Source organism: Maniola hyperantus, chromosome 26, assembly GCF_902806685.2.
Source record: "Maniola hyperantus chromosome 26, iAphHyp1.2, whole genome shotgun sequence".
Classification (NCBI taxonomy): domain Eukaryota; kingdom Metazoa; phylum Arthropoda; class Insecta; order Lepidoptera; family Nymphalidae; genus Maniola; species Maniola hyperantus.
Genome location: NC_048561.1, coordinates 1979640 through 1993036, shown reverse-complemented (window position 1 = coordinate 1993036; position 13397 = coordinate 1979640). Strand labels below are relative to the sequence as shown.

The 13397-nt window shown below is 40.1% G+C and overlaps 2 protein-coding genes across 6 annotated transcripts in view; one reads left to right on the top strand and one right to left on the bottom strand.

The window, feature by feature from the left end:
* fbl (pantothenate kinase 3 fbl) overlaps positions 1-5697 on the top strand; it is an 83862-nt gene extending 78165 nt beyond the window's left edge. For all 4 annotated transcript variants that reach the window (XM_034982260.2, XM_034982257.2, XM_034982261.2 and 1 more), the window contains one exon: positions 5467-5697. The gene's annotated coding sequence lies outside the window, so the exon portion shown is untranslated. The remainder of the gene's footprint in view (positions 1-5466) is intronic.
* The window catches only part of Pdcd4 (Programmed cell death 4), a 26776-nt gene extending 13379 nt beyond the window's left edge, over positions 1-13397 (bottom strand). For both annotated transcript variants that reach the window (XR_011238211.1, XM_034982264.2), the window contains exons 1-6: positions 12924-13397; positions 7658-7818; positions 1932-2033; positions 1216-1333; positions 924-1089; positions 444-533 (exon numbers count right to left, since the gene is read on the bottom strand). Coding sequence is in view for 1 of the 2 variants with exons in the window: in XM_034982264.2 (XP_034838155.1) it covers positions 444-533; positions 924-1089; positions 1216-1333; positions 1932-2033; positions 7658-7818; positions 12924-13170 (884 nt within the window). In the remaining variant the exon portion in view is untranslated. The remainder of the gene's footprint in view (positions 1-443; positions 534-923; positions 1090-1215; positions 1334-1931; positions 2034-7657; positions 7819-12923) is intronic.

The following is a 13397-nucleotide window of genomic DNA, read 5'->3' as shown; positions in this document are numbered from 1 at the left end:
TGCAGTAGCTGAGTCATGAAATGTGTCGATGCCAGGTATCTTTTTTGATATTTCGTTAAATTTAATAAAAAGTAACTTAACCTCGTTATCACATTATCAGTCTTCTCTTTATCATTTGGTAACGGGACTGCCGCCAAGGTCACCAAGCCATGGACAAATAGCGCCAAATTCATATAAAAACTGAATATTTTGGACTAGCTTATGCTCGCGACTTCGTCTATGTGGACTACACAAATTTCAAACCCCTATTTCACCCCCTTAGGGGTTAAATTTTCAAAAATCCCTTCTTAGCGGATGCCTACGTCATAATAGCTATCTGCATGTCAAATTTCAGCCCGATCCGTCCAGTAGTTTGAGCTGTGCGTTGATGGATCAGTCAGTCAGTCAGTCACCTTTTCCTTTTATATATATATAGATTAGATTAGATTAGAGGTTAATCATACCTGATCCCACCGCCGACCCCCCATATGTTGTCCAGTCTCACTAGTCCTTGTTTCATAGATAGCAACGTCTCCGCCCTGTGTATGGCTTGTCTGTAAAAACAAAGTTGTATATCAAATCTTTGAAAAGAGCAACCGCCGAGTTTCTTGCTGGTTTTATATTTTTTTCAATCATCAAATAATATTTGACAGAATTTAAGGTTTTGACAACCTAGAGAGAACATGACAGTAGTATGTTGGGCGTATAGCAGGTATGGGTGTGTCATGGTTGTGGTATGGGTGAGTCATGGGTGTGGTATGGGTGAGTCATGGGTGTGGTATGGGTGAGTCATGGGTGTGGTATGGGTGAGTCATGGGTATAGTATGGGTGCGTCATGGGTGTGGTATGGGTGTAATATGGGTGTGTTATGGTCGGGTAATGGGTGTGTTTCGGGCGGGTAATGGGTGTGTTATAGGTGTGTCACAGGTGTACGTGGGTGTCACCTGGCGTGAGCGTTGAGCTCCGTTCCTCGATCCACTTGAATCTGCACGAACTTGGGCGGCAAACAATCGTCCGCCACACACCGCGCGATGAAGTTGGACAGGAGGACGGCAGCATCGGGCGTGTCCAAAACTAGGTCCGGTAGCTTGTCCAGTAGCCTCTCGAACGCTGGTAGCAAAACGAGAAGGTTTTTTTTCTGCGCAGGTATATCGTAAGCGTAACTTATAAAATTGGTAGAACTGTACCAGGCTATCATGAACTCACAACAGTATATTCTTTCAATAGGTTTCTTACCATAGCCAATGTCCTTAGCGGAGAACACTCTTCCATACAGATCTGATATCAGAACGGACGCCATTTCACAGTGAGACGGTTTGTGGTCCAACGCTATTTCTACTATCGTTTCACAAATCTGTAAGAAATTATATTCACTATAAAAATATATGTGCCGAGATAGGCCTGCTGCCTTCATGAAGATGATGATGATTGATGATTAAAACGGATAAATCAGGATTACAACATATTAGATTAACCGAGCATTCGTGGGCGCACTAACCATAATCTCGCACTACGAGAGACAACACAACTGCCCTCAACAATATATCTATGACATGACAACGTTTCCAATGAGACTAGATAACACAAACTAACACTACCTACACCGGCTCCTCCATCCCCATACCGGTCCCAAACCAACCAGCTAACAACAAACACAGGTAACAACTATAATAATAAAACCCACAATACGACACACAGTGTCTAATAAGAAGTGCCCTCCGGCAAAGGCCACACGAATAATCCTCCGTGACACACTGCGCGTCCGATTTTAAAGTCTCACCATGACAGTGGGGATTAAAACCTAGAGGGTACTTCCCACTGACCTAGAATTATAAAATTTGGCAGGTAGCAATGTCTTATAGCACAAGTAAATTCCAACTTTCGTGACGCGTTCTGTACATCAAGAATTGGATAGGTACTAGGATCACATGTAGTAGTGAGAGATCACTTACCACATGACTCCTCATAGAAGTGAGGAACTCTAGGAAGTCCTCCGCCGCGGCGTTGGTGTCGCCGTGCTCGAAGTACTCCAGGATCACAGGTTCTGACTTACGCTGGAACAACAAAATATATTATTGTAACATGCTTGTGGCGGTTGCCCCAGATGCAACTAGATGGCGATGTTCAATCGATAACATTTCATGACGTAGTCCCGAACAAATGTACCGCCGACAGTACTCGCACTATAGGAGTTTTCTGCAATCTGCACTATATTTCGAAGTTTCAAGACACAACCATCGGCCCACGGTCTATTTGGCTTCTGGAGCGAGCTTGGATGGCTGGCGTGAAGACTTCGGCGGGGAGGGGCGATGCACGCACAATAGACGGAAACGTTTAAGTGCGGAAACCAGCCCGGAATGAAGAAAGAAAGAAGAAGAACCATCAGCCCAGCTGGCGCTACCGAACAAACCAACCGCTCGGTGGGAGATTTCCCTTTGGTACGGTCGAGCCTGCACATCGCTCCCGTACATAATAATAATTATAATTTACTAGCTGATACGCGCGAACTCTTTGATTTTCCGGGACAAAAAGTAGCCTATGTCTCTCTCCAGGGTATAAAATAAAATAAATAAATAAAATGTTTTTATTTCTACCAACAAGGATCATATTGGTGTTAGTAATTACACGAAACTTAAACCTAATTGTTAGTAATTATTAATATTAGTATAGTATAATCTATCTCCATTCCAAATTTCATCCAAATCCGTTCAGCTGTTTTTGCGTGATTGAGTAACAAACATCCAAACATCTAAACATCCACACTTTCACATTTATAATATTAGTAGGATTTATTTATTTATTTAATAACTCAGAACAGTTCATGATACATCAAATACACGTCATGATACCACAAATAAACATTATTCTATTCTATTCTATTCTAATCAACCATTCCTCTTTGTTTTCAATCCGTTGGGTACTTTACAATTGCATTGTTTGTATTTTTATAGTCAATGACCTGTTGTTGCATGTACCTACATTGCTCATGCACGTCAGGTACTTTTGCGTCACGTCATGTACATGGAACAAGCCAAAATGAAGTCAAGGCGTTACGACACAAACAGGCTTTCGAAATTATTTCCCTTATCTAAAACTAGCCGATGCCCGCGACTTCGTACGCGTGGATTTAGGTTTTTAAAAGTCCCGTGGGAACTCTTTAATTTTCCGGGATAAAAAGTAGCCTATGACCTTCCCCGGGATGCATTCAATCTCTGTACCAAATTTCGTCTAAATCGGTTGAACGGCTGGGCCGTGAAAGGCTAGCAGACAGACAGACAGACAGACAGACACACTTTCGCATTTATAATATTAGTATGGAGTATGGATGATTCTAGGTCAACGGAAACTACCCTATAGGTTTTATTGACAGACACGATTAGTTATTTCTTGTTCTATGGTACGGAACCCGTCGTGTGCAAATCCGGCTCGCAGTTGGCCAATTCTTAAGCCGTACGAAGTTTTTAGTGACTGTTGTCGGATTTCGTATGTTTGACGAGCTCCGTGTGTATCTGTGTCACGGGGTCATTGAACTTTACTATATAAGCGGACACATTGCGATGAGCTGAAGCGGTTATTGAAATCTCTACGTAGTCTAAATATATAAAAGGAAAAGGTGACTGACTGATCTATCAACGCACAGCTCAAACTACTGGACGGATCGGGCTGAAATTTGGCATGCAGATAGCTATTATGATGTAGACATCCGCTAAGAAAGGATTTTTGAAAATTCAACACCCAAAGGGGTAAAATAGGGGTTTAAAATTTGTGTAGTCCACGCGGACGAAGTCGCGATCTCATAAGCTACTATAGAATATAATCGCTTCCCGCCGTACGATCGTCATTATCATCATCAACTGATAGACTGCTGCACGGACATCCATACTAATATTATAAAAGCGAAAGTGTGTCTGTCTGTCTGTCTGCTAGCCTTTCACGGCCCCTCCGTTCAACCGGTTTTGACGAAATTTGGTACAGCGATAGCTTGCATCCCGGCGAAGGACATAGGCTACTTTTTATCCCGGAAAATCAAAGAGTTCCCACGGGATTTTCAAAACATAAATCCACGCGGACGAAGTCGCGGGCATCATCTAGTAGGTCATAATCATAATCATTTATTTATTTTGATCAGATATGGTAGGTACGTCTCTTGTTAAATTTATATAAAAAAAAGTACAACTAGCCTAAGCCTAAATTCTCATAAAAAAAGTAAAACTCAGCGTTGTCGTTAACAACATCATCATCATCATCATCATCAACCGATAGACCTCCACTGCTGGACATATGTCTCTTGTATGGACTTCTGAGCTGAGTGTTGGAAGACCCCCCACTAGGTGGACGGGCGATATCAGACGAGTCGCTGGATGTCGGCGGCGCAAGACCGTGGCGTGTGGAAGTCCCTACAAGAGACCTATGTCCAGCAGTGGACGTCTATCGGTTGATGATGATGATGACGATGGATATGGACAAGAGAATTATTTCCGCTTCAGCGTATGCCAATGTAATCGCGCGCTAATCCTCAGTTTTTATGTAACAGTGTCGCAACGTGAGATGTCAGATTTGACACAGTGAGCGTTCTCTAGCTACACGAAATATTCCAGCCCAACGTCGACCCACTACAGAGCACGGGTCTCCTCTGCGTGCGTTTTATTTTTGTCTTTGAACTATCAGCACTGAAATGGACATAGATATCGTTCCCGGCAGTTAAATAGTCGCGTCCGACCTACGATGCGAGTGTGAGCTCGCGCAGGTATTGTTCCACGTGCTTGTGTACTGTGCACGGACATATCACTCACACTAATGCAGAACGCGGACTTCCACTCCAATCCACGCGGACGAAGTCGCGGGCATCATCTAGTTGTAAATATATTGCGAAGCTACTGTAAGAATACCTATGTATTTCCTTAATAAATATAGGAATAGGGAACCGCGCGAAATAGTACACACATGACACACAGTATACGTCTATCCCACACATTTTGTTTTTCAGAAAATAAGTAAAATTAAGGAGGAATCAATAATTATAATATAGTACGTAAGCTTTGTAACCTTTATAGAACGACGTAGTCGCATAAGCGATCAAGCTCTCTAGAATAGAATAGAATAGAATGTTTTTTTATTCATGTAAACTTTTTACAAGTGCTTATGAATAGTCAGGTAGTTTTAATTTACCACTGGTTCGGAACGCCGTTCCCACCGAGAAGAACCAGCAAGAAACTCGGCGGCGAAACTCTAAATAAAGATTTTTTAAAAAATAAGTAACGTATAGCGGTCTCGAGATCTTGCGCTATAATGTTGCTATGGCGCAATGTTTGTTTACATATAGGTGATGTAATACAATATACATGTAGGTGTACTATAAGTGCGCTAATGAGTACTAAAACATCGTAACTTAGAAGCGTGCCACGTCACAGGTTGCGCTAGGTCATGTACCATACCCTACTATGTACTACTAATATGATATGATGACTATTTTGATGATATTTTTAGGGTTCCGTACCTCAAAAGGAAAAACGGAACCCTTATAGGATCACTTTGTTGTCTGTCTGTCAAGAAACCTACAGGGTACTTTCCGTTGACCTAGAATCATGAAATTTGGCAGGTAGCTACGGTCTTATAGCTGGCTTTAGGGAAAAAATCTGAAAACCGTGAATTTAGGGTTAGATCACACAAAAAAAATTAAATTGTGGTCATGAACTAATAATTAGTATTTTCAACTTGTGAGGTCCAGTCCAGTGAGGACTATATCAAGTGGGAGACTATATCAATATGAAAGGTCTTCACCTGTACATTCTAAAACAGATTTTTATTTATTTTTATGCATCATAGTTTTTGAATTATCGTGCAAAATGTCGAAAAAATACGACTGTAGTACGGAACCCTCATTGCGCGAGCCTGACTCGCACTTGGCCGGTTTTTTTTAACTGACTTTCAAACCACTACAAGGTAAAAAATAACTTTTGTTTCTACACATGTAGGTACATACATAAATGTATGTATAAAATCGTGTTTGGCAGGCGGTTTAAAAAGCTGTGATAGCCTAGTGGTTAGGACGTCCGCCTTCTTATCGGAGGTCGGGGGTTCGATCCCGGGCACGCACCTCTAACTTTTCAGGGTTTTGTGCGTTTAAGTAATTAAATATCACTTGCTTTAACGGTGAAGGAAGACATCGTGAGGAAACCTGCATGCCTGAGAGTTCTCCATAATGTTCTCAAAGGTGTGTGAAGTCTGCCAATCTGCACATGGCCAGCGTGGTAGACTATGGCCAAAACCCTTCTCACTCTGAGAGGAGACCCGTGCTGTGTAGTGTTCCGGCGATGGGTTGATCATGATGATGATCATAATAAAACGTCGAGGCTTCACCTACTCAGGCAGGCGTCAAATGTCACCTACATTTGACGCTAAATAGGTCATGAAACGACTAGGTATCTTTGATTCCACGTCATCCCTAGCCTAATATTTGACAGATGTCGATTCAGGATCCTACGAGATATTATGTCTAAAACTCCAAAACTTAAGCATAATAAGAACATACGTATAAGACTGACATAAGTCCCGCAAATTGCTATTGCGCTCGAACCAAGTCTCATTAACATCGAAGTGACGTCATTTTGACGTAGATATATTTGAGTAAAAATGTACCATCAGCTCGAAACTCCAGTCTAGTGCAGACGTCACTAAAATGGCGGCCACGCGCTTTAGCAATTTGCGGGACTTATACTAGGACATCATACCACGATCTCTTCCATACGGCGTTGAACACGCGGCGCAATGTGATTCGAAATTCGAACATAATTTGAACGTGCGATACTAGGACATCACGATCTTTCCCGGCTTACAAATCTCTTCCATTGGGCATTAGTTAAACACAGCAGTGTGATCCTATCTCGGCAGATAACTCATGTCAATACCATACATATCATACATGTTAATTATGCTTTAATTTGTATTTATTTCTTTGCCTTTCTATTACCTTTATATAAAACGGCAAGTTTTTAAGATTTTTAATTACACGCCATACTCTTACAAATACTCATACACGCCATACACACAATGACTATTTTTTAGCTCCGTTCAATCGAACTCATCCTGTCAATCACAGATGTTGGTGAGGACTGTTAAGCTCGTGCACGTCACTCTTGTTGGTCCCGGCAGAATACCAGCGCTCAGGTTTTATTCTTAAAACCTGCAGCATTAATGCTGAGCTGGGGCCATTTCATCTTGTGCCAAGTGGGTGCAAGAACTAATTTTAGATTAAATTAATTATTAAATACTTCTTATTATCTACTAACTACTACCTACTAACCATTAACCTTAGGCATAAGATGAACCTAAGGCAAGGATAGCAATGTGGATTATTAGTTATTCATAAGATAGCCGTTAAGTAGTAGATTAATAATTTTATTATCGTTGTAAATAATTTATTTTTTAATTTTAAGTATAATTGTTAATAGGTATAAGATAGATTAGAGTGCACTGTCGCATTAGGACTACCCTGTAAGGACAGTGCACATTATGGTATAATAATAAATAATAATAAATAAAATAATAAATAAAATAATAAATAAAATAATAAATAAAATAATAAATAAAATAAATGAATAAACTAGTTTTCTTTCTTTCTTGATTTAAAATTCGAACAGAATGTGAGCACGCGGTACTAGGACATCATAAACCTTACCACGATCTCCTCCGGGTCGGCCTCCACGATGACCTGCTTGAACTCCACGTCGCCGTTGGTGACCGCCTCCGAGTCGTAGTTGGGATCGTTCGCGTCTTCCACATACTCTTCGAGGAGCTCCGACCCTGGTACACCCCACACGCCTTTACCACCGGCGCCGCCTGCAAAACATAGCTTATATGAATCATCATCATCATGTCCACAGCCACTGCTGGACATCTAAATATTATATGAAATGAAAAGGTGACTGACTGACTGACTGATTTATCAACGCACAGCGCTATGTAAATTAATGTGTCTCTGCAAAATAAAAAATTGAATTGAATTGAATTGAGACTCTCATTCTGAGATGAGATAAGCTAGCCAACGAGACACTACTTAAATATTACCTACATATTAAAATTCACTTTATTTACAAACTAATACATACATACATACATACATACTAATACAATAGTTATCTACAATAATAGCAACTAAACTGAGTCATTGATATCTAATTAAGTATATTTTCAATACTTGTTGACTGATAAAAGACTTCGTAATGTATTTAGTCTTACAAATTGACTCCTCAACGCACAGCTCAAACTACTGGACGGATCGGGCTGAAATTTGGCATGCAGACAGCTATTATGACGTAGGCATCCGCTAAGAAAGGATTTTTGAAAATTCAACCCCGAAGTGGGTGAAGTAGGGGTTTGAAATTTGTGTAGTCCACGCGGACGAAGTCGCGAGCATAAGCTAGTCCAAAATATTCAGTTTTTATATGAATTTGGCGCCATTTGTCCATGGCTTGGTGACCTTGGCGGCAGTCCCGTTACCAAATGATAAAGAGAAGACTGATAATGTGATAAAGGTTAAGTTACTTTTTATTAAATTTAACGAAATATCAAAAAAGATACCTGGCATCGACACATTTCATGACTCAGCTACTGCATTCAAAAAAAAGCTGTTATCATTTTATACGGTGGGTTCATCTCCTAAGTAACTTAGTTATTTGTTTAGTTAAGTAGTTAGTTAAGTTCTTTTTATTTGTCTAGATATTTTGCAAATGCTGTGTACACATTTTATAGATAATCAGCCTGTGTTTGTTTATAAGTGTCGTAGTTTGTGTTAAATTAATGTATTGTGTGTGTTCCTAATAAATAAAATAAATAAAATTAAAAAACATAAGAAATTAATGGATTTTGTTCTATTAACTATTAATCGATTTTTTTTTATTTGCAAAACATTCGCAGTAATTTCGCGGAATGCGAATGCGAATATGCAAAAATATGCAAATATCCGCGAATGCGTCGTTACATCACTAGTGTGTACCAGGGTTGTTGCGGATGCCAATATTTTGACATCTGCGAATGCGGATGCGGAATACAAGAAGTTCACATCCGCGGATGCGGAATACTAGAAGTTCACACCTGTCCGCACTTGCGGATGCGGATGTCTGAATTAATGCGAAAGTTCCGGGTGCGGAAGCATCCGCAAATGCGGAACATTCGCATTAATTCAGGTTTTTTGACTTTACTGCTCAAGTATTAGAGGCCACCGGGATAACCTAACCCGTAGGTTTAGTTGGTAATATGTGGAACGGCACAGCTTTCAAAAATAAACGTTTTTCTACTTTTTTTTCTTTTTCTTAACTTCATTACGTGGATAGGGCACATGGGGTATAGTATAGCACAGCTTAGACTGGCAAGCGGGATTTAGATAACAAAAACGAACTGCGCAGTTCGGCTGCCAGCAAATCGGGCGCGACGAAAACAAATGTATGTACCTACCTACTGAGTGAGTAAATATTTATTAGCTTTACGACTATAATTAGGGCACGATTAGGGCATCACCCTTTTTTTAATTAATTTATTCTTATCTTTATAAATGAAATTCAAAATCCTGACTGACTGACAGTCAACGCACAGCCTAAACCGCTGGTCCTAAAGATATGAAATTTTAAGGGTGTGTTCTTTGTAAAGAGTGTGTCCAGGATCGAACCCCCAACCTCCGATTAGGAGGCGGACGTCCTAACCTAAAAATTAGGCTACCACCGCTTACTAGTCTGGTGGGAGGCCTCGGCCGTGGCTAGTTACCACCTTACTGGCAAAGCCGTGCCTCCAAGCGATTTAGCGTTCCGGTACGATGCCGTGTAGAAACCAAAGGTGTATGGGTTTAATAAAAACTGCCATACTCCTTCCAGGTTAGCCCGCTCCCACCTTAGACTGCATCGTCACTTACCATCAGGTGAGATTGCTGTCAAGGGCTAACTTGTATCTATATATATAATATACTACAATACCTACTGCAAAATATTTAAATTCAAGTCAACATGAAGGTCACACAAACGGACAGTGATTTGGTAAACAATACAATTTTGTCACAGCATCTCACCTTGAAATGCTACAAAAGCTTTTTAGGGTTCCGTACCCGAACGGTGCGAACTGCCAACGGGACTCTATTACTAAGCCTACGCTGTCCGTCCATCTGTCTGCGGGTTTTATCTCATGATTTTACAGTATGACCGCTAGCTATTACCGCTATAACAACAAATAATTATAAAAAAACCGGCCAAGTGCGAGTCAACCTCGCGCAACGAGGGTACCGTACTACAGTCGTATTTTTTTGACATTTTGCACGATAATTCAAAAACTATTATGCATAAAAATAAATAAAAATCTGTTTTAGAATGCACAGGTGAAGACCTTTCATATGATACCCCACTTGATATAGTTATCTTTCTTCAACAGACAACAAAGTGATCCTATAAGGGTTCCGTTTTTCCTTTTGAGGTACGAAACCCTAAAAACCGGACAAGTGCGAGTCGGACTCGCACTCGAACAGTTCCGTATCATCGTATAAGAAATAAAACGTTTTAAAAAAAATTAAGTTTTATGAATATGGTAGAAATGAAGCTGCGGGTAGGGTCCACAGGAACCAGTAAATTTTGAAAGTGGTCTATGAGAAAAAAAAGTTTGGGAACCTCTGATCTATACTTAATATTATAAAGAGGTAATGTTTTAAGTTTGTTTGTAGGGGGTAACCTCTGGAACTACTGAACCAATTTTGAAAATTCTTTCACCAGTGCAAAGTTGCATTATACCTGGGTGACATAGGCTATATTTTATTTTCAAAAAATTAGAGATCCTAAAGAAAATTGCAATACGGGCAGCAACAATGAATTAATAGCTCAATAGCTCAACGGGTAAAGGACTGGACTGAAAACCGACAGGTTGGCGGTTCATACCCCGCCCGTTGCACTATTGTCGTACCTTCTCCTAGCACAAGCCTGACGCTTAGCTGTTGGAGAAAAAAAAAATAATTGTAGAGTGTTGTCTCTGTCACTCATATACCTATGTGACGTAGACGCGCTCCACATCTTAGCTGTATCATCACTTGCCACCAGGTCTGATTGCAGCCAAGCGCTAGCCTATAAATTAAAAAAATATGTATATGAAACCCAAAAGTTGTAAACAAGTTTGAATAATGAATTATAGCTTCCATAGAATTAACAGTTCTCTATCAGAATTTTTTATCAAATATCAAGGTGAATGTAGTCTCAAACTGTGACGATTTCTGTATCTGAAATATGCAATATGCAAATCAAAAGATTTAAGGCGGATAAAAACCGGTCAAGAATCGAACTCGCACACAACGGGTTTCATACCATCGTCGTACAGTACGCGGCAGAAAATATTGTACATCGACCTTTAGAAAGAGATAGCGGGTTCGTAGAGCGTTGTCTCTGTCGTTGAGACCGCCAAAACGTCACAACAATTAATATTAAGAATTTAAAAGCCGGCCAAGTGCGAGTCAGGCTCGCGCAATGAGGGTTCCGTACTACAGTCGTATTTTTTTGATATTTTTCACGATAATTCCCAAACTATGATGCTTAAAAATAAATAAAAATCTGTTTTAGAATCCACAAATAAAGCCCTTTCATATGATACCCCACTTGATATAGCTATCTTACTTCAAATATTGAAAATACTAATTTTAGTTCATGACCACAATTTAATTTTTTTATGTGTGATATAACCACAAATTCACGGTTTCCAGATGTTTTCCCTAATACCAGCTATAAGACCCATCTACCTACCAAATTTCAGGATTCTAGGTCAACGGGAAGTACCCTGTAGGTTTCTTGACAGACAGACAACAAAGTGATCCTATAAGGGTTCCGTGTTTCCTTTTGAGGTACGGAACCCTAAAAATGGCGACCATTAAATTAAAAAAAAAAATGTACAACAGTAGGGAACCCTTCCTTTGCAAGTCGGACTCACACTTTCAATAAAAACATTTCCATAAAAAAATTTATTCTACAACAGTGTTATCTATGTTTTCAATGCATAAGATTGATAAGCAGGTTTTATCAATAAAAAAACAAATAAGTAAGTAATATTATTGTACAAAAATAGGTAAGTAAAATAAATTTTGCAGATAATTTTTTGATAGCCCAGTTGATGGTGATAGCCTAGTGATTAAAATGTCTGCTTCATATTGGGGTGGTCTGGGTTTAAACCTGGGAACACAATAACTCTTTACAGATAAATACTAGATGATGCCTGCGACTTCAGCCGCGTGTATTTACGTTTTTAAAAATCCCGTGGAAACTCTCTGTCTGCTAGCTTTTCACGGCTGCCTCGTTAAACCGATTTTGACGAAATTTGGTACAGAGATAGCTTGCATCCCGGGGAAAGACATAGGCTACTTTTTGTCTCAGAAAATCAGAGTTCCCACGATATTTTCAAAAGCCGAAACTTACGCGGACGAAGTTGAAGATATAAAATATTGGTCTAAGTATTAAAGTTAAAACAAAAGTTTTTAACGCTAATTATTTTGTCGATTTAATAGGTATAATCAATAAAACATCAGCAGTTAGAACAAAACAAACCCAAAATAGCCTTGTACATCGAAAGTTGTTTACAAGCGGCCGATTATGTAACAAGTCATTCAACTATCATAGTGCTATTCATTAATGATTACAGACCTACCGTAAATCGACATGAAAAAGAACCCATTCCTTTTAAAAACTGCGCAAAAGCGTATTGTGACCTTCACGGATGCCGCAACCTATTACCTATATACGAACATACCTACATAACATAGGCACCAAAATATTGCCGTTTCGTTAAGCCGGCTGCGTAGTACACGAAACGCTGTGTAAATACAACGAAAATGCACCTGTATTCACACTGTACCGCCTTTCTAGAACATTCGATACGTTTTCACACACATATTGATGGTTAAAACTATTTTTATGCCGAGATATGTCTCCTACCTTTCTTAGGAAGCCCTCTGCCATGTCCGTTCCGAGGCCGACGGCTGTTCTTCCAGCTGCGATACTTCGGCAACGGGGCAGTAACGGGCGTAGCGGCTTCCTTGCTGTTACTACGCGCGTATTTCTTGCCTTTACGACGTAACTTCTCCGATTGCGAGGCAGCCGCGTCCCCGGCTCCTATGTCGACTTGTTTTTCTTCCGCCGCCGCCACGTTTTCAGAGTCCGATGCAACGCGTTCTACTTCCATTGTTGCGATCACAACCGGCTCCGGACGGGACTAGGGGTCTAAATACGAGCTAAATATAGTCCTGGACAAATCCTCAAGGATCCCGTAGGAAATAATGCTTTATTAGATGCAAATAGAACACATTAAAGAAGATGGATGAACTGGGCGCACGAATTTGTGTACGGCATACGATATGCGTATTTGTTTTGAGAGCACATCGACGTGAAGTTGGCACAAAAACATGAACA